The 20539-nt window shown below is 38.0% G+C and overlaps 1 protein-coding gene across 1 annotated transcript in view; it reads right to left on the bottom strand.

The window, feature by feature from the left end:
* The window catches only part of ARHGAP15 (Rho GTPase activating protein 15), a 631814-nt gene that overhangs the window by 124845 nt on the left and 486430 nt on the right, over window positions 1-20539 (bottom strand). The window contains exon 11 of the mRNA XM_062199545.1: window positions 13900-14034. Within this exon, the coding sequence (XP_062055529.1) occupies window positions 13900-14034 (135 nt within the window). The remainder of the gene's footprint in view (window positions 1-13899; window positions 14035-20539) is intronic.

The raw sequence follows: 20539 nt of genomic DNA, 5'->3' as shown, positions 1-20539 counted from the left end.
CATGTAGGCTTAAAAATGCACTAACTTAATACAAGAGAAAAATGGGTAAAAGTGACACTTGGGAGCATAAATTCAATTTCAGTCCCCAATAATATAGTTAAATAATATTAATAAAGAGCTAATTAAATTTTGCAATGTGGTAATAAGAAAATATTATCAGAATAAAGGAGGAAGCACTGATAAAGTTCCATGCTTAAAGTGCTCCACTGAAGTATGATTTCTGTTATGGACTGAATATTTATGTCCCCCCAAACCCAGGGCCTTTGGGAGAGACAAGGTTTCAATTAGAGAGACAATGTACCCTGGGTTCCCATGATGGCATTAGTTTTCTGATATGAACAGAAAAAGACCAAAGCTCATGGTCAACTGGCCTGTGAGAACTCAATGAAAAGCTGGCCATCTGCAAGCCAGGAACCCCAAGGAACCTCATCAGGGCCAGAATTGGCACCTGGATCTTGGACTGTTATCCTCAACAACTGTGAGAAACACTTTTTTTTTCCTTGCTGTTGTTCAAGCTTCTGTATTTTACGTCTCTGGTGTTTTGTTATGGACACCTGAACTGAGTCAGACAATTTCTAGACTTCAGAAGGGTGCACAGAAGTTTGATCTTGATGATGAAATGTCTGCAAATCTTTCACGAATGAGCAAGCACTGAAACGTAGAGTAAGAAAGGAGGACACTGAACTGGGATGGGTGTTACATGTTTAGTTTTTTATAGCAGCAAGGAGCTATTGGAGGACGAAGCTGCCTGAGATCTGATATTAATGAATGCAGCTTTTTGGTCTCACTATGGCTGGTCTGTCTCCTTGGTGGAGTTTTCTGCTAACACTGCTCTATGCATTGCACACATGGACATGGGCTTCAAAGGACTTTCTAGGTGTACTATTTGCTCAGGATAACTTTTTTCCTGAATTTTCCTAAAATATTCTTATAACATAACACACACATAGGAATAGAAATTTCAAAGGATATTCCAATGAGGCAAAGGTTCCTTCTTAGGTGCCAATGATTCAGAGAATAATATACACAAGGTGTCAAAGAACAGTCTTACCATTGTGCTTAGAGTTACAGGCCCGGAGGAGGAGATCAAAAGTGTTGCTTTCATCTGTTGGTAGAATAGTGTCCACCTGCATCTTGCAGGACAGATGGCACTAATTAGGTTTGCCCATGCGTTACTTGGCAGAGGCAATGGGTTTGAGATCTGAAAGGGTCAACCTTTCACCTGCTCGACAGTCAAGGTGAAAAGAAAAACAGAAAGAGGCTAAGAGCTGATTGTCTGGTTAGACAGTAATCATGGAACTCAGGGCCTTAGGCATTTGACCTTGTAGACTTTACATTTCCAGAAAAATAAAGGTGTTGGATGTAATGAAACAGCCAGAAAGGAGGGAGGAATCACACATTTAAATGGAAAACTATGAATAAACCAATGAAAGGTGAAAATTCTTATAACTATCCAGTATAATTTTTTATAGCTCATGGATTTTTAAAGCATATTACTTTTGCTCTTAAAACAACATTGCTACTTGCCTTCTCTACTAGTGTATCATTTTCCATATTTCTGTTTCTCAAAATGTAGGTTGAAAACATATGAGTCAATCCTGAGGGAAAAATTCCATTCTGAAAACCAATTCTCTGTGTAGATACTCTGGTGTTCCAAACATGAGCAGAATTCCCCTAGGAAATGTATAGTACTCCAGCAGCCATCACAGCTAAGTCTTATCTCTACAGAACAATCAGGAATGAGGCAAAGCGAGAAATGCCATATTTCAAGGAGTTCAGGATAGTCCAAGAAGCTATTCAAAGAGAACCCTTATAGATAGGTGGAGAGCTAGACTAAGGACAAATGCCTGAGCAAATGAGAGTGTGACTGAGTGTGAGAAAGCCAGAGAGAATAGGGTAAGTCATCTGGTCCCATCCCATAGCAAGATTTTAAAAAAGCAAAACAAAACAAAAACTCACCAGACCACCAGACATTAATATGGAAGTTCCCTTCAGATAAATGCAAATAAAAAGCCTACACTTTTGAAACTAGAATATTACTAAGTGTAACAAATGAAGGAAGGAGTGAAATATTTCAGGTCTGGAGAAGGTACATACATATGCACATGTCTACCTGTATCTGCATCTATGTGTGTGTGTGAGGAGGGATGACTCATTGTTGAACAGGAGTGAGTTGATAACTCTTTGAACATTTTTTTATCTGTGAGAAAGATCAACAGTGTTACACATACTTCACAGGCTGGTCTATAGTCTCCCTCTGTCACATCCTCAGTGAGCTTACAGCATTCACAAGCTGAATTGGCAGGGCATAGTCTCAGCAAGACCACTCATTTTCCCATGGAGAGAAGGCATGGCTTTGGAATTGTTTCTTCTAGTGCCTCTGTGGACATCACAGGTTTGCTAATGCTTAATAGAATAATAGCTAGGCAGCATCAGGTTGGGGAAGCTGGCGAGCCTCTGGGTTATGATTAAGATGTAAGTTCTCTAATAAAGTGATAGGCTTTGGACTATCAAGTGGAGTTGGCTTGGGAACAGCTGGCAGAACGAAAGGAGAAATGTCATGAGAAAAAGAAAGAAAATGAGAGTCCCTGGGTTGTTAAACAAGAGAATACCCTGTAATATTATCTTAAATACATTATGCGCCATTTGGAGCTCTGGAAACAAAATATTACAGTAGAACACAGATGGTTACATGTATCACCTGAGACAACTTTACCCAAGGAGCTCAGACTACTGAGAATGGACAGAAAGTTCTTAGATTGTAGGCTCAGGAACAGTCTGACTGTAACCTGACATAGAAATACTAGCTAATTTTTACTGAACATTGCATGCCAGGAACTCTGTAAATAAGTGCTTTATTATGATTAGCATTTCATTAGACTCTTTTTACAATCTCTAAGGGCAATATGCCATTTTCCCACCCATTTGGTAGATATGGAAACAGAGGCCTCAAAAGATTAAAAATGTGCTCTTACAGGTAGTGAATGGTAGAGTCAGGATCTGAATGGAAGTGGTAGAATGTGATGTGAGCAGAAACTTCAGCTTTGATGATGAAAATATACCTCACTGAGAAGTTGGCATGTGAGTGGCAATGTGAGAGGGTGTGTTTCAAAGTTGTGTTTCAGAGTTGTGTGCAATGAAAGACCCTAATGTGCCTGGAGTATTCAAAGAAGAGCTGTGGGCCAGGTGGGCTGAAGTGTGGTGTACAAGGCTGAGAACAGCAAAGGATAAAGTCCGAGAGCTTGTGGGCAGCTAGATCATGCAGGGCTTTGAAGATCTTGCAACAATCTCAACTTTTTCTTAAAATGAAAGGTAAGCCAGTTCTATCAAATTGCGTATCATTGTAATTAGAATGACACTGAATTGGATTAGAAAAAAGTTATTAGGGAAATAGGAGAGATCATTTGCTTGGAGTCGTGGCCAGAGACAGAGCTGTTGGGTGGACAGGTAGAAGATGTTTTGCAAGGCCCATAAATGGTGGTCAACAATGTAGGGACAATCCAAGAATGTGAAACAAGACAGGAGCATCAGTGTAGAATGAAAGCCATAAACTTGCAATTTCATGAGGATCTACTGAAAATCAGCCGCTGAAATCTACCATTTGAAGAATGGGTCAAGATAACCATTTTCTCTGAGATATTGGGAAGAAATTATGCATTTTTCTATCTAGTTGTTAAAAGTATGTCTATTCAGTAGAGGTATGCTTGCTCAAGAAGCTGATTCATGAAGGCTGCCTGGCTGATTGCTCAGCTTGAAAAGTTTATTGCTTTGAAGAAGTGACCTCTTAAGGATATGGAAGAAGGGAATGCAAGTAAAATAAAAGTTTTAGAGAAAAGCAAAATACAAGCACCAATGGAGATGATGTCTTATCACTCAATTAATTTCAGAGTCAAAGCCCAATTTTAATTCTGAATCACCTTCTAGTTTTACTTATAAAAGACTTTTCATTAAGACAAATTAAGTAGATGAAGGTCCAGTTGTTTATTATCTCACATTAAACTATGCCTACAAAAAGACACCTGTGCAAGCCATTTGGCTGTAGTCAACTATGTTTTTTACAATTTAATTATGAATATAATTAGAATGAGTTAAGAGACAGGCTAGGCATTGGCCATAAAATTTCCAGTTTCCTAACACACACACATACACACACACACACACGTAACAATCACCACAACAAAAATACCCCACAACTCTATGAAAATGGGAGCTTGCAGGGCAGACTTTAGAAAGGGAATATTTGTAATATTTACCTTTCTTTAAATTTTAAATTTCCTTGAAATGATGCAAGAGAGGATCTTTTTATGCCATGTGATTCTTACAGCTCTGGTTTCTTTACGGTCAACCTTTAAAGTCTGCTTTTTCTTTTTCTGGTTCTAAGGCAATTTGTCACCATCACGCTTTCATGTTTAGTTACTGGTTTTAGTCAAGTACCTTGCAAGCTCTGTTTCTTTTCTCCCAAAGAGTGTCATCACAGAGTTGATGATGCATCAGAAATAGCTAGACCAAAGGGCAAGATAAAGTCAAGAGAAAAGAAAATATTTGCAAATATACTTGACTGGCTTCCCCCACCCCAATTATCTATTGAATGTATATTTTAAAGAGGAAGTGGCATGATGGCTATAGAAATAAAAAAGCATTACACCATGTAGTTGGTACTTTCTGCCACATGACAATGTCTTAATTTAAATCGTTATATGAGGTTGATATGACTGACATATATTAGGGTTCTATTATGGACTGGACATGGGATAGACTATACTTTGGCAACTAATTGCCTGGATTTTAATGGTGCTCAATCTTATAAATACCATTTCTCACAATTTGTTTTACTACTTAATTAATTGGCTTTTATAAAACTATCATTAAAAAATTCTGTCTTCAGATGCATGTATGACGACAGCCTTTCCACTGAAGATTTGTATGTGATGTCATTACTGTCTCAAATTATTATTGACTTGCTTAGTCTCTAAGTGTTAAATAAATGTGTATATGTGTATATAATAAAATATTGTATACAAAAACATGACATGAGATTAGAAAGCATGATATATAACTAGCATTCTATCTATTCAGCTATCTATCTATCATCTATCTAATATTTACCTATAGAAACCAGAAAGATAGCAGAGGAGATGATACTAAAATCATAGGCTTCTTCTTTTCAAGGAGTTAATGCTGATTTCATTCCCCTGATGTGAAACACATGGAGCATTGCTTAGGGTTGGGAGGAAAAGGCATTATTTTTGCATACAAAGGCAACTTTGGAAACTTGAATTCAACAAATTAATAAATACTAACTTACATGTTCTAAAGCAAGTAAAAAAGGAATGAAATGAAGATGACTAAAATGAAATGATCCATGTCCTTGAACAATTGAGCTTCGGTCTAGGTTGGAGTCAAATCTCTAAGGCTTTCTATCAAAAATAATAGGTAAGATATCCTTTAAGATATTGCATGAAATTACATGTCCTCACTTCCTTCTCATTTCATGATCAATACAGAGTTTCATTATTATTTCAACTGATGATTATTTGGATTTGAGAGAAGGCAGATGAAACAGAATGGATTAAGAGTCCTTGTGACATTGAGATGGGGAGGTTACTACTTGTATAAAGAAATGAAAAAAAAAAAAAAACAAATACATGTTGTGGTAGGCAGAAAAATGACCCCTCAAAGATCTCTTAAGTTTTAGAACCTGTGAATCTGTTACCTTACATGGCAAAAGGTGCTTTGCAGATGTGACTAGACTAATTATGCTGATGGGAATATTATACTTAATTATTCAGGTGTTAGCATAACCACAAGGGTCTTAAAAATTGAAGATGGTGGAGCTTCTTCCAGGTCTTCCACATGGGTGCAGGGGCCCAAGGACTTGGGCCATCTTCTACTGCCATCCCAGACCACAGCAGAGAGCTGGAAGAGGAGCAGCTGGGACTAGAACTGGCACCCATATGGGATGCTGGCACCTCAGGCCAGGCTTTAACCCGCTGCACCACAGCGCCAACCCCTAAACTTGTATTGTTTTAAGCCACTTATTTTGGGATAATTTTTCATGACTCTGATAGGTAATGAATACACATATCACCTGCATAAGAATGGCTCTAACTCAGAAAGCAGAAAGTTCCTAAGTGAACATTCTGAAGCAGTCTTGGAAGTAGCATTCCTATATGGATGTGGAAGACAACAGAATACGGAAAGGAGGCATCCAAGATAAATGAGACTCTGTAGAATACTGTATCAGAAAAGAATAAGGACATTATAAAAGAAAAAAAAGCAATCACAAACTCCTGGAAAAATAAGTAAAAAATATGTATAAGAAAATCATGATCCAACCACAAAGAGAACCAAAAGTGGCCAACACTTTAAAGAATGCTTAGAATGCAAAAAATGGAGTTTATTTAACCTTGTGAAGACTATTTGAGAAGTTGTGACCATGGACTCTACAGAAAAAATGTTTGCAAAGCCACAGGGGTAAACAGCGAACAACGTTTACAGAATCATAATAATACAAATAGAAATGCTGTTTGTTAATTTACTAATTTGAGAAATCTCTGGAAGCTTACAATAGTAATTAGAATTTAAAAGAATTAATGATCAGTTGTTGACTGGTTGTGAGAAATGAAGCAAAGATAGAAAGCATATACTCATGTTACAAAGTGAAGAGTTATCTAATGTTGTTGAATGTTGATGAAACAGGAAGCAGTTAAGTATATGATTTGGCACCACTATGTAATAACATGATTACCAAATACTGGAAGGCATGAACTAGAATGAATTAATATTTATTAGGATGTAATAAAAGATGTTATCCATGACTGAAAAATCAAAAATAGAAATATTATCTAGAGTTATAAATACAGTCACTAGAAAAAATAAACACTGAACTAACTAAATGAAGTTTCCTCTCATAAGGCCTGGGGTTGTAGAGTAATAAGTTCCAATATATTACTTTCTATCATAAACTTTTCTGTAAGGTTTGGTTGCTTGCAATTTGTAATTTGACGTAGTAAGAAATTGTAAGAAAGGATATAATAAAATTAAATGTGAAATAGGTAATGTTTGAAAATAGGAAAATAACATAATGGAAGGTGAGTAATTGCTTTTAAAAATAGAGATGTGTTTAAAATGTATTCAAAGAGACAATTTTTAAACAGTTGATGCTAGTAATATCTAGTAACAAATAATGGAAAATCTTACCTTATTTCTAACCCAAAACCCAAATGCCAACATTTCTGATTTAAATTTAATTCCAAACACAGTTTCAAAAGGAAAAGAAAAGAGAAAAATGGTTGTAATCTTATAAAAGATGATATAAAATATGTAGGTCTTACATAGGACGATATAACAGATATTTGGCAACAGCTAGTCAGTTGTTGCTCAAGGCAATGTAAAATGATTGAAAGTATTTGTGAGTAAGAGACTGGTGCTTTAGGTTAAGTGTAATGTTTTCAGTTATGTGACTTAGGACTTCTTTAAAAAGTTAATTTTTTTCCAAATCACTTTTTCAGCACACAATACAGAGTAACAACACTTGAATCTGATTCTTACAGTAACTTTATGAGCTAGAAATTATCAATATAATTTTACCACTTCTTCAAAATCTCCTGCTTAGTTATTTTGAGTATTAAATGAGGTAATAATCAAAAACACCAATGAGTTTTTCTATTTTCTTTCTTCCCCAAGAACTCTGGGGAAAGACCAACATTTAAACAGAAAAGATATCACTTTTGTGTTTTTTTCCTTGAATCTTTAGAGTCACTCGGAAAAAGGCGAGAATAGAGGTAAACTTAATACTTTTCCTCGAATTTAGATCTACTGGAAATGTCCAGACACCATGCAGGCCTCCAGTCACAAGATTGCATCACCTATCATAAAACTCCATGTTTTTCTACTCAGTTCACATTTACAGTCCTAATAATGCATTTGGCACAAGTCATATCTAGGGAATTAAGTCCTTGCAGACAGAGGGTTAAGTCCCCACGAAATAATCTGCAGGTGACCCAGTTGCATTGACCTCAAGTATACAATTTCAGATGCATAACTGCAGCACTTGGACTCTGAAACATAAAGTAATCTCTGTGTTTTTGCTACCCCAATGAGTATTATCAGAGAGGGGATCACTACGGCAATTGCAAATTCTTAGGATATTAATGTGTGTTTTTAGTCCAAAAAGAAACTATTTTAAAAAGTAAATGCCTTATTTTCACTCTTCTTGGAATATGTAATGATGACTTTCAAACACATAATGAGAATTAAAAGTAATTCAAACAGCACAAGTGGTCATTAGTTGCTCGTACTAGACATAACGTTTCCTCAGATGCAGAGCATCCCAGTTGCATGTAAAATTCCTTTTGGTCCATTCACCTTTTGGTTCTTCCATGAAAGAGTAACAGATCTCTCAACTTGGGGCCAAATAAAAGTATTAAGCCTTCATAAATGGGGCATAGGGCAATGAAAGAGACAAGGGAAATATTGTTAAGACAACATGAATCATGGCATTGACTGACATGCTGTTTTGCTGTTTGTCCAAACAAGTGAAACCACTTTATTTACACCAACAGAGGTAATTAATTTGGTGCAGGAAATTGGTTTTTCATGTAAGGAAGAAGCTGAGGCCCAGATAAGCAAGAGTGAAGTAACTGAGAAATTAGCTATTGAAGGAAGCCACTACCTCCTCAAGGCTGGATGAGTTAAGAGAGCAAGGTCTGTATTACCAGATGGAAGCTGGAACCAGAGTAGGCCTGTCAGCCAAAACTGAAGCCGTGGAGGAAGTGGAAACTTAGGCAAAAAAGTTAACTAAGGCAAGTGGGTGAGGGATTTGAGGATAAACCATTCAGATGCCTGGCCTTACCTTTTCCCTTCATCCTGCCAGCAGCTCTCATGAACGCCTATGAAATACAACTGGGTAGAGTCAACTCTTCTATTGTACAGAACATAACAGGAAAGTGCAAGTATCTGAGGGTAAGAGGCCCAGACAGAGCGCACATAATCAATTTCCCTGTCTCTTTTCCTATAAAGCCAAGAACTCATGAGTTGATCTGATGAACATGGCACTCTGTAGATTTTATGAGGGTGAATGTGAGCTATGGTCAAGCCCAACGGCCTTCTAGGATTTGGTGTGAATATCCTTATAATTTTGAAAGATTTGTTTTAGTTGAGTTTGCATGAAATGGAGTGAAAGTATCTCCGTTGGTGTGGTTTTTACCATTACTATGGAACTAGGTGGCAATTCTCTCATTGCTTAAGGATATTTTATTATGACTTATAATCTAGAGTTTTTTTGTTTTTGTTTTTGTTTTTGACAGGCAGAGTGGACAGTGAGAGAGAGAGACAGAGAGAAAGGTCTTCCTTTTGCCATTGGTTCACCCTCCAGTGGCCGCCGCGGTTGGCGCGCTGCGGCCGGCATATTGTGCTGATCCGATGGCAGGAACCAGGTGCTTCTCCTGGTCTCCCATGAGGTGCAGGGCCCAAGCACTTGGGCCATCCTCCACTGCACTCCCTGGCCACAGCAGAGAGCTGGCCTGGAAGAGGGGCAACCGGGACAGGATCGGTGCCCCAACCGGGACTAGAACCCGGTGTGCCAGCGCCACAAGGCGGAGGATTAGCCTAGTGAGCCGCGGCGCCGGCTAATCTAGAGTTTACCCTGAGTTTGAAACATATGAAATGGCTTCATGGCTGTGCCAGATAGATGGGTTATTTCTCAGCTACATTACACTGTTGGTTACTCCTTCCATTTCACACATTAAACAACAAAAACTTTTTAAAAAGATTTTATTTATTTATTTGAGAGGTAGAGTTACAGACAGTGAGAGGGAGAGACAGAGAGAAAGGTCTTCCTTCCATTGGTTCACTCCCCAAATGGCTACAATGGCTGGAGCTGCATGGATCTGAAGCCAGGAACCAGGTGCTTTTTCCAGGTGTACCATGTGGGTGCAGGGGCCCAAGGACTTGGACCATCTTCTATTGCTTTCCCAGGCCACAGCAGAGAGCTGGATTGGAAGAGGAGCAGCTGGGACCAGAACTGGTGCCCATATGGAATGCTGGCACTGCAGGTGGAGGATTAACCTACTGTGCCACAACAAAGACATTTAATTCTAAGGCACATTTGCTGAGTATCGTAGTCTATTTGGGCTGCTATAAGATACACCATAAGGGGCTGGTGCTGTGGCATAGAGGGTAAAGCTGCCACTTGCAGTGCCGGCATCCCATACGGGTGCTGGTTCAAGTCCCAGCTGCTCCTCTTCCAATCCAGCTCTCTGCTATGACCTGGGAAAGCAGTAGAAGATGGCCTAAGTCCTTGGGCCCCTGTACCCGCATGGGAGACTTGGAAGAAGCTCCTGGCTCCTGGCTCCTGGCTTCGGATCGGCACAGCTCCAGCCATTGCAGCCATTTAGGGAGTGAACCAGCAGATGGAAGACCTCTCTCCCTCCCTCTGCCTCTCTGTAACTCTGACTTTCAAATAAATAAATAATTTTTTTTTAAAAAAGATGCACCATAAATTGGGTGGCTTATAAAACACAGATTTATTTCTCACAGTTCTAGAGGCTGAGAATTCCCAGATTAAGGTGCCAACCAGTACAGTGTCTGGTTAGGGCCCACTTTCTGGTCCCTAGATGGCAATTTCAAGCTGTGTCCTCACATGGTAGAGGAGGGGAAAGGTCTCTCTGGGCCTTTTGTTATATGGGGCACTAATCTCATTCACCACTGCTCCATCTTCATGACTGACTGGTTTGCAAAGGCCCCACTTCCACATACTTTGGGGGACAGGATTTCAACATTTGAATTTTTGTGGGACAGAAACATTCAGCTTGTAGCCCTGAGTTTAAGCATCCTTGTCCTGAACAATGTGGAAAAAACTCTCCTGTCTCTTCTCTTTCAGATCACTTTCTCAAATAAAACACTTGGAGGGGCTAGCACCATAGCGCAGGGTTTGGACACCAGTTCAAGTCCCGGTTGCTCCACTTCCAATGCAGCTTCCTTTTTAATTCAGACTACTTTATCCTTTGCATTCCTCCCAGATTCTAGGAACCAGCATACTGTGTTCAGATTGAGTAGTCATTTTTTAAATTTTAGTTTTCACATATAAAGGAGAACATGCAATATTTGTCACATTGGGTCTGGCTTTTTTATCTTAACACCATGTCCTCCAGTTCCATCCATTTTGCTTAAATAATAGGATTTCATTCTTTTAAATAGCGTAATAGTATTCCATGGTGTATATATACCACATTTCCTTTATTCATTCATCTGATGATACACAAGTTGGTTGATTCTGTATTTTGGCTGCTGCAAAAAGTGCTGCTACGAGCATGGTGGAGCTGACATCTCTTTGACACCATGTGTTCACTTCTTGTGGGTGTAGACCCGGTAGTAGGATTGCTGGATCATGTGGCAGCTCTATTTCTACTTTTGAGAAATCTCCTTACTTTTTCCCACAAGGGCAACACTAATTTACATTCCACCAACAATGCATAAGAGCTCCCCATCCTCCACTTCTTCCCTGGCATTTGTTACTCTTTGTCTCTTTGAGAATAGCCATTCTGACAGGGGTGAGGTGATACCTCAATGTGCTTTTGATTTGCATTTCCCTGATGGCTAGTGATACTGACCATTTTAAAAATATTTCTTAAGCACTATTTCATTCATTCTTATGACAACCCATTGTATAAGTGTTGGCAGACAACTTTTGCTATCGCCTCAGTTCCAGTTGCATGCTGCCTGCCTCAACTCTGCCTTATTCAGTCATGGCCATAATTATGTTTCTGGAATTCTAGACAAATTTAAATGTTAGTATAGGACATCCCAGTTGTTCCAATTCTTTTCGGAAATTCAAAGAACACACCCTCAAATGATTTACAAGGGCCTGCCTTCTGTATCTCTTAAGCTTAAGAGAATGGCTTGCCTAATTCCTTTAGAACCAGGTTGATTAAAAGTAGTTTAAAAGCTGAGCATTCTCAGCTCTCTGCTGTGGCCAGGGAGTGCAGTGGAGGATGGCCCAAGTGCTTGGGCCCTGCACCCCATGGGAGACCAGGAGAAGCACCTGGCTCCTGCCATTGGATCAGCACGATATGCCGGCGGCAGTGCGCCAACCGTGGCGGCCATTGGAGGGTGAACCAATGGCAAAGGAAGACCTTTCTCTCTGTCTCTCTCTCTCTCTGTCTACTCTGTCTGTCAAAAAAAAAAAAAAAGAAAGAAAAGAAAAAAAAAAGATGAGCATTCTATACCAGAGCCCCCAAACTGCCATGTGTATAGATATATTTCCAAATGAGATAATTCTCACTTGAAATTGTGGAGCTTGTGATGCAAAATTTGTGTGATTTTTTAAAATGTGCCAATGAAAGATAGTACCCAAATGCAAGGCCCTTCTACATCCCATGAGCATGCTGCCCCAGCATCGCAAGTGGTCTGCCATGTTTCCATATTCCAACACAGGATATCGGAATAAGCTGTTACGGTAGTGTGTGTTGGTTTATTTTTTCTTTATTCTTCCTTTTTAAATGAAGTTGAGAGAACCTGGGAACTAGAAAATATTGCTCTCCTTGAGAAGTGGAATGTGCTCATGAAATGAAAAGTAATGACAAGGGATAAGAGCTCCAGCCCAACCTCAAATCTCAGAATTACAATTTTTACATTAAACAGCCACAACAACCCAATTTGAAATTGTGAACAGGCAGTGGGAGAAAGACCTTGAGAGAAAAATCTCTTCTTTATACCTCCTAAGAACATTTTGCCAGAGTTTTAGTGTAAAGGCTTTTGTGAATGAAAAAAAAAAAACAAAAACAAAAAAAAACAACAAGCTAACAGAAAAAAGGGGTGACTTCAGGGGCTGTTCTCTAACATGAACCCCACAACTCCCCACTCTCACTAATGGGAATACTGCATGCACAGCTCACCAAGATCTGAACTCCTAAGTGGAGTATTTTTCTTCTTGGAGATTTTTCTCTCCTTGGTATTTTAATTAAGCTCCTGCCAGGCTTGCAAGCTTTTTAATTTTACCTTTCTTTCTTCTTTCTTTCTTTTTTTCATCCTTAAATCAGCCTGCTTGCCAGGAAACTTTTTCCAAGCTGTCACAGTTCTAGTAAGTATACTCTAAGATATTAAATTTAGAGATGTGCTCATAGTTGCTTCTCCAAGGATCCATGACAGATTCTTTGCATTTGGAAAATATTTTCCTTACTACCTTCCTTCATTCATTCATCCATCCACTCATTCATTCTCTTATTTTTACTTAAGTATGGGTCTGTGTGTTTCATGAATGAGAAAATATTAGAAAAAGGAAGCTTCATTGAGTGTACAATGACTACTGGTTAATAAAAAATATAACTTATCCTCCCATAAAGTCATCAATGTAACAAGAAACTAGCTGTTAATTAATTTGATATTCACACTGCTCATAATCAAATTGTAGCCAACTATTTACTATTGTTAGTGGGTGAAGGGTGAGTGAACCAAGAGAACCTGATGTCTCAATTGGTGATTGAACACCTATTTACTGAAATGTAATATTTAATTTACTTAAGTCCTTTTTCCAAGACCCTTAAATTCATTGCAATTCTGAAAAGTATAAAGGCAGAAAATAGGGGAGCAAAAGGTGACCCTTTTGAAGCGTATTCCATGAGAAGCTATTTAATTTGAGGAGGCACAGTTAAAAATTGGCCACCCCAAAGCAATGTCATCTTCTTTTCTTACTCTTAATTTTTTAAAAACCCAGATAATGTTTCAGAGCCTGAAATAAAACAAGTCATCAAAAAATACAAAAACAAAAATGACAGATATGGAGCCCTGGGAACATGATCTGTTCTCCACGGTTATTATTATCATCATTCTTATTATTTACTTAGTAATTCCATGATGCCAGTTTACTCCACCAACTGTTCCTTTCTGTGAGGTACTTACTGATCGCCTCCACAAAGCGCTCAAAGAAACTGTAAGGGAAGAGCGGCTCAGGCAGCTCCCGGAAAAACATCTTCAGTGCTCCGGTGACAACGTGGATGTCCTCCCACTGGCTGTCGTCCAAATTCAGCTTCTCTTCTGGGAAAACACGAGGAGAAATGGAACAACTGGTTTTAATGAAACAATTACAAGACACTAATTATTATGTTAATGTTTGCCTACTATCATCAGCAACCGTTAACAGCCTTCTGCACCTAGAGGTTTGGTGCTGTGCGTGTTTTTTTTTTTTTTTTTTTCCCTTTTTCCGTAGGAAGGGAACATTTTCAATGGAATACCATCTGTAGGAATGCAGCTAACAAAAAAACAAGAGACACAAAGAGACAGTGCCATTGACACAGTATGTCAGATACATTTATTCCCATAATGCATCAGTATGAAAATTAGCATCTCAGCTCAACATGATTCAAAGCTATTTGGTTTTGAGGCCGAGGGGCTAAGAGTTGCCAATGATGGCCGGCTCAAGGGACCGGCCTAAAGGCCTTGCTGAGCCAACAGGAGACATATGCTAAACATGGCAATAGAAAATGAGTTATTGCTTTACATGTGTTAGCCTTGCTATGTACAAGGGAATAATGGGTAACACTTTTTCCTTTTTTTTTTCTTTGCCTGAATATAAAGTCAGCAAGGAATAGAATACTGAGTGAGAAAGGATATTAATTCCTTCTTACTGCTTCAAAAATATCTTTTTTTTTAGTTTTCATCTCAGTGAGGAAAACGTACCCAGCAACAATATTAGACAGACCCCTGTTGGCCTACGCAGGCTATGCAAAGCTGTCAGAAATGATAACACACCAAAGACAAACCACAAGTGCTTACCAACTCTTTTTAGAAACAACAGAAATGTTTGCTTGGGAAGCCTGAATGAGTTGAGACATTAAAATACTAAAGAAAGTAAATGCCAAGATGAAGGTTTTAGTACAAACAAAGTGTGCTGGGCAATTGTTTTTCTTCCTTTTCACCCTCAACATGAAAGTCTGGAATCATTCTCAACCAAGAAATGGACGTATTAGTGTCTGAAAGTGACATCCTTACATACAATTAAAAAGAAGGAAGGCACAAAGGCATTGCTTTTGATCCATAGGATTTGTCTTTCTAAACGAGCAACATGGAAAAGATTTTGGATCCTGGGCTTAATGAAAACTAGAACTAATCTTTTTGGACAGTCTGGGGGTTAACTGAAAAGGCAAGAGACCTGGCAGAACTTAACAGCTATTTGGTAAGCTAGAATTTGGTTTTTTACTGATATCTTGAGCTTACGTTCATATTTTCCCTTGGTGTCAGTTTTATGAATGTCGAGGAGCATTGTGCACCAAAAATGTAAGAAAAGCTGAGAATTGTCACTGTAGGGATTCTCTGCATGAGCTGTTTTGCTAATAGTGTTCATGTCCTTTTAAAAATATTAGCCCAAATCTTGATCAGAGCTTTTTTATTTTTTTCTAAATGGTCTATTATTTCCAGGGCTAGTAAGTGGCGTTCCTGCTCAATAGTGTGTTTGAAAAGAGAAGGAACGAAGGTGGAGCTGTTTATTTCAAATGGGTTATTTTCTTCTTCTCTTTCAGTCTTCATTCCTACCTCAATCATAACACAATAATATGATCCACAACAAAATCAGCAGAGGAGACCTTCTTTCTGCCCCGCAATCATTTTTGATTGATTGTATTTCAACAATTAGTCTTTTATTTGGCTACACACTATTGAAATAGGCCGACAGCATCTTAGCAGGCCAGCTTTAAACAGTCAACTGTTAACAATAGCATCAAAAAGGGAGACCTGATGGGGTTTACTGTCACTTTAAAGAACGGGGTTTTCACATTGTTGAAATCTGTCAGATATTTTGAAATGTCCCTCTCACTATGGTGCCACACCCCCTGCGTGCCCTTATAATAAAATTGGTTTTACTCCTGATTAAATCATTTTCTCCCTACCCACTACCATACTTCTCATAATGGACCTGTGCGCTCTACAGCTGGTGTTCTTCCCATGGTACCAATTCTTACTTTATCTTTTAAGCACTTTGCTGCTAAGATCTCATGCAGAGTGCTTATGTTTTGTTAAGAGCTTCATTCTTAGAGAAATAGCTTAACACATGTTCTAAAAATGTTGTACAACTTATTGCTTAAAACACATTTAGAAAATGTATAAGTACTGTAGCTTTGGCACTGAACTTTAAGTGGAAAGCTAAACACACACACACACATACACACACAACTATCTCCACCAACAATTCATGAGAAAGTCCAAAACAAAATGCCATTTTGGCCCAACCCTTCAAGAGTACTGCATGCAAGTGTTCAGCAGGTAAAAAAAAAGAGAATGATTTTATTGAGAGCAATAACAAATACTAACATATAATTGCTTAACCAAAGGAAAGTGTGAGTGGTATTAGTCATTTCCACATAAATATCAGCTAATTCAAGTAAATGTAAAAATGGAATACCTCAATATTTACAAGAGAAATTTACCAATCAGTAACTAACATTGATTAAACCCACTTAAAATGTCCTATACTATAATATCAATATCCTCTTGTGTCACTTATAGTACTTCTTCTATAGAGATACTTCTATTTATTTAAATAAAAAGATAACAATTTGCAGATTTCCAATAAGTAATTTAAACAAACAATATGACGGGTAGTTGGAAAAAGTCTTTTGGAAAGTGTTAGCTAGTTTTTATATCACATTTTTCATTTAAAAAAAACAACAACAACTAAGGTTAAGATTTTTTGTAAACCAGAGGGTGATAAGGCATACTTTTCAAGGCCACTGTGGTCAATCGAAACAGTTAAGTCCATATAATACTCTTTTTCATGAAGCCAACCAGTCCTCAAGATGAACAAACCATAACCCTATCCCAGTATACACAGCCATCCTCACAAAAACATGTATTTATTTACAAATGGGGAGGGAGGAAGAGAGGGGGAGAGAAAAATATGAGAGGGGATGAGAGAGGGAGGAAGGGAAGGAGAGAATTTCTGCCATTTGCTGGTTTACTTGCCAAAATGGCCAGAGTTGGGCCAGGCCTAAGACAAGAGCCAGGAGCTTCATCCAGGTCTCCTCTGTGGGTGGTGGGGGCCCAAGCACTTGAGCCATCTTTTGCTGCTTTCCTAGATACATCAGCAGGGAGCTGGATTGGAAGCAGAGCAACTATGACAGGAATGGTGTCCATATGGGATGCTGGCATCACAGGGAGTGCCTTAACCCATTGTGCACAACACCGGCCCCATCATCTGCATTATTTGCTAAGTATTTTCTAACTAAACTGTTAACCAGGATGCTGTCTTACACTTCTCCTTTTTCCAAATATAGCAGGTGTACACTATTGACATTTGTGTTTGGACAATTCTTTGTTGTAGGGGCTGTCCTGTGCATTCTAGGATGTTTTTGTACCATCTGTGGCCTCAACTCACCAGTTGTCAGATGTATTTTCCAGTGGTGATGATGAAAAATGTCTCTGGATATTGTCAAATATCTCCTTATGGTGCAACATCATTCCTTGTTGAGACCATTATAATGGAGTCTATAAGTATCACTAGAAGTTACCCAAAAATATTGATTCATAAGTATTACCCTATGTGGGTAGATAACTAGAAAATTGGAAACACACATACTGAGATTTTCCCAATAAGAACTTAAAAACTAGTAATTATTGGTAAAATCTTTTGTAGAACAAATTTCAGACGACCACCTCCAGAGGACTTGACAACAAAAATGATAGCCAACAATTATTTATTTTGTGCTTGCACTGTACCTAGGACTATGCTATACACCCTACAGTCATTATCTAATTTAGTTTTTTATGTAAGATAATGAGGTAGATACTACTTTTATCATCAAATCCCTTTCATAGATAGGTAAAAGGAAGCATGGATGGATTAGGTAAATTTCCCATTGATGACAAGTGATGAAACCAAGTTAAGGAGCCAGTAAGTCCTCATTATGTTCAAACCCAGTTCAGACTTAATTTTGGCTGACAGAAGCAGAAAAGGAAAAGCCAACTGGACAGTACTTGAAGGTAGTTATAGATAAACCATTACTTCAAAGATAGTGTTTTTTGACATTTTATCCCTAATTGTCTTAATTGAGGCTGTGCTTTTCACCTGTAAAGTAACTCTGATATTTAATAATTACCTATTTGTAGAAAGCACAGATTCTTATATAAGCAGATACAAAACAAATGAGTAATAAAACCAAATTGCATTAGGAAAGAGGAAGGAATGGAGCAAATTGCTCTGTGGTGACAGGGTGCAGAGAAAATATGACAGAACGGAAAACAGATTATACAAAAAACTCCGTTCAGGCTTGGATTTACCATTAATTCATAGTTTATATACTTACTTATTTGTAAAACGAAGACAGTTACAAAGAAAGTTGTTGGTACCAAGTGGGAAAACATATCTGAGAAACCTTTGAAAAGAATAAGGAAACAAAGATATCAAGGATGCCTGTATGATAGGAAATGTACATAAAGGTTAAGACATACATATATAAAGGTCTAAGGCAACGGAGACACTGAGCAAAGATTGAAAACTACGTTGGTTGTTGTAGCAAATTTATCTCAGCATGATGTACCTCGTTACATGGGATAATACAAACTTCACAATCTAGTGTCCAGTGCTGGGGAAAAGCCTGGTTCAATCAAAGCATCTTACAGTGCTTATTCTCACCGCTTGCCTGGGCTCTCTAATTAGGCTATCTTAAATTTATTTTGATCATTACTTCTGGCTTAAAGAATAGGAACAAATTTGAAGATAGGTTAAGCTTCAAAATCAAATACTATGTAACTTCTATGATATCACAAAAAGTGTGCTTACATTTGGTATTCAAACAAGGTTATTTTGAAATGCCCTTGCTGGAAGAGTCTAATGTATTTTATTTATTCAAGGTTAAAATATATCTATATCAAGTTAAATATTATAACTGAAAGAAAAATTGACATAGCTATTAGGAATTATTTTTCCTCAAAAGAACTGAAAGATGGACCTGTGATAGTCATATCAGGTCAGTGGTGGTTTCCAAGGAAAAAAGCGAGCATTTAAATGTCATTAATAGTTTAATCATCATTTTCCTCTTTCAATACATGCTTCTCTGTAGACTGGTATAACCAGAAATTGCAATATCAGGTCTGATTTTAGCTAGACTCAAACTGTTTTAACCTGGTGTTGATTGAAATGCAGCAGCAGGTAAGCTAAACTATCCAGAATAGAATAGAAACATGTGGCTAAAGAGGTTATTCCTTGTATATTAAAAAAACACAAGTATTTATTTTTAAAATTTGTAATGCTTTCCATGACATTTTTAAAGCTTCTTCTTTTACTGTTGCAATAGAAAAGGGGAAAGACACCTCAAACTTCCTTAGGAGATGGAGAGAACAGCTCTGATTTCCTTAATGGAATGACAAGAACCTGTTACATTGTGGAATTCTCAGAAAGAATATGGTATTTGCTTCTAGCACAGATGAACATTGCAACCCTTATCTGAAAAGCCTGTTGAATACATGAAAGTCACATCATGAATGAAAGAGATGCCAGAGGGACTATCAACCCCCAAATAATAATATGTTTGACCATAAAATCAAGCTGGAAGATTAGATGCTAAGGTGGATAAAATGGCACTATTTATCTATAAGGATATAGCTGATTTTTAGTTCAACATTTAAAGAAGATCAAAAGAAGTTGGTTGAATCATGCGACTAGCTCACCCTTCCCTGTTGTGCTCCTGAAAATGACAGTTCAATCTGATTTCTGGTGGATTAGAAATAGGTCCCAAATTCTCCAACAGGGTGAAGTAAACCCTATGTCAAAAGCAGCATCTTTCTATTTTGCACTAGCTTAATCTCTTTCCTATAACACCTTGGTTGTAACGTGAAACTTCATGGAAGACATTATTTTAGAAAATGGCCAGTTAATTTATTTGTTTGCTTAATATTTATTACACAAACATAGATTGAATATAGACCACATCCCAGGCACTGATATTGAGGATACTTTGTAGTCCTCTAAGGAGAAATCTTACTAAAGTGAATTTAAAGCTTTACAAGTTATTTCTATCCCCAAGAATGATATTCTATTGAACTTGAGGGACAAACTTAAAGAACAAACATATCAAAAACCCCCAAAATGTCCATTATGTCTATGATAGGCTGACTGTGCCCCCAGGCCACCAAAGTTATATATGGAAGTCATAATATCTCAGAATGTCAATGTATTTGGAGATGGGGCCCTTAAGAGACAATTAAGATAAACTAAGGTCATGTGGGCCCCAGTCCAACACAACTGGTGTCCTTACAATAAGAGATTAGGGCACACAGAGAAGCAATGCCATGTGTCGACCCTTGAGGAAATTGGCATCTAAAAACCAAGGAGAGAGAACAAGAACTTACAAGAAGTCTTGTAAGATCAAGCTGATGCCTTGATCTCAGACTTCTAGCTTTTAGAACTGTGAGGAAACAAGTTTCTATTGTTTACGTTACTCAGTTTGTGGCATTTTGTTATGTCAGTTCATGCAAACTGATATAATGCTCAAAGGCTTTGGGCAGAGAAAGACAATGTCGCATTCCCAAATCATAGCAAAACTTTTCCTCA

Source organism: Lepus europaeus, chromosome 1, assembly GCF_033115175.1.
Source record: "Lepus europaeus isolate LE1 chromosome 1, mLepTim1.pri, whole genome shotgun sequence".
Taxonomy (NCBI): Eukaryota; Metazoa; Chordata; class Mammalia; order Lagomorpha; family Leporidae; genus Lepus; species Lepus europaeus.
The sequence above is the reverse complement of the archived record's forward strand: the minus strand, read 5'-3'. Positions and strand labels throughout refer to the sequence as shown.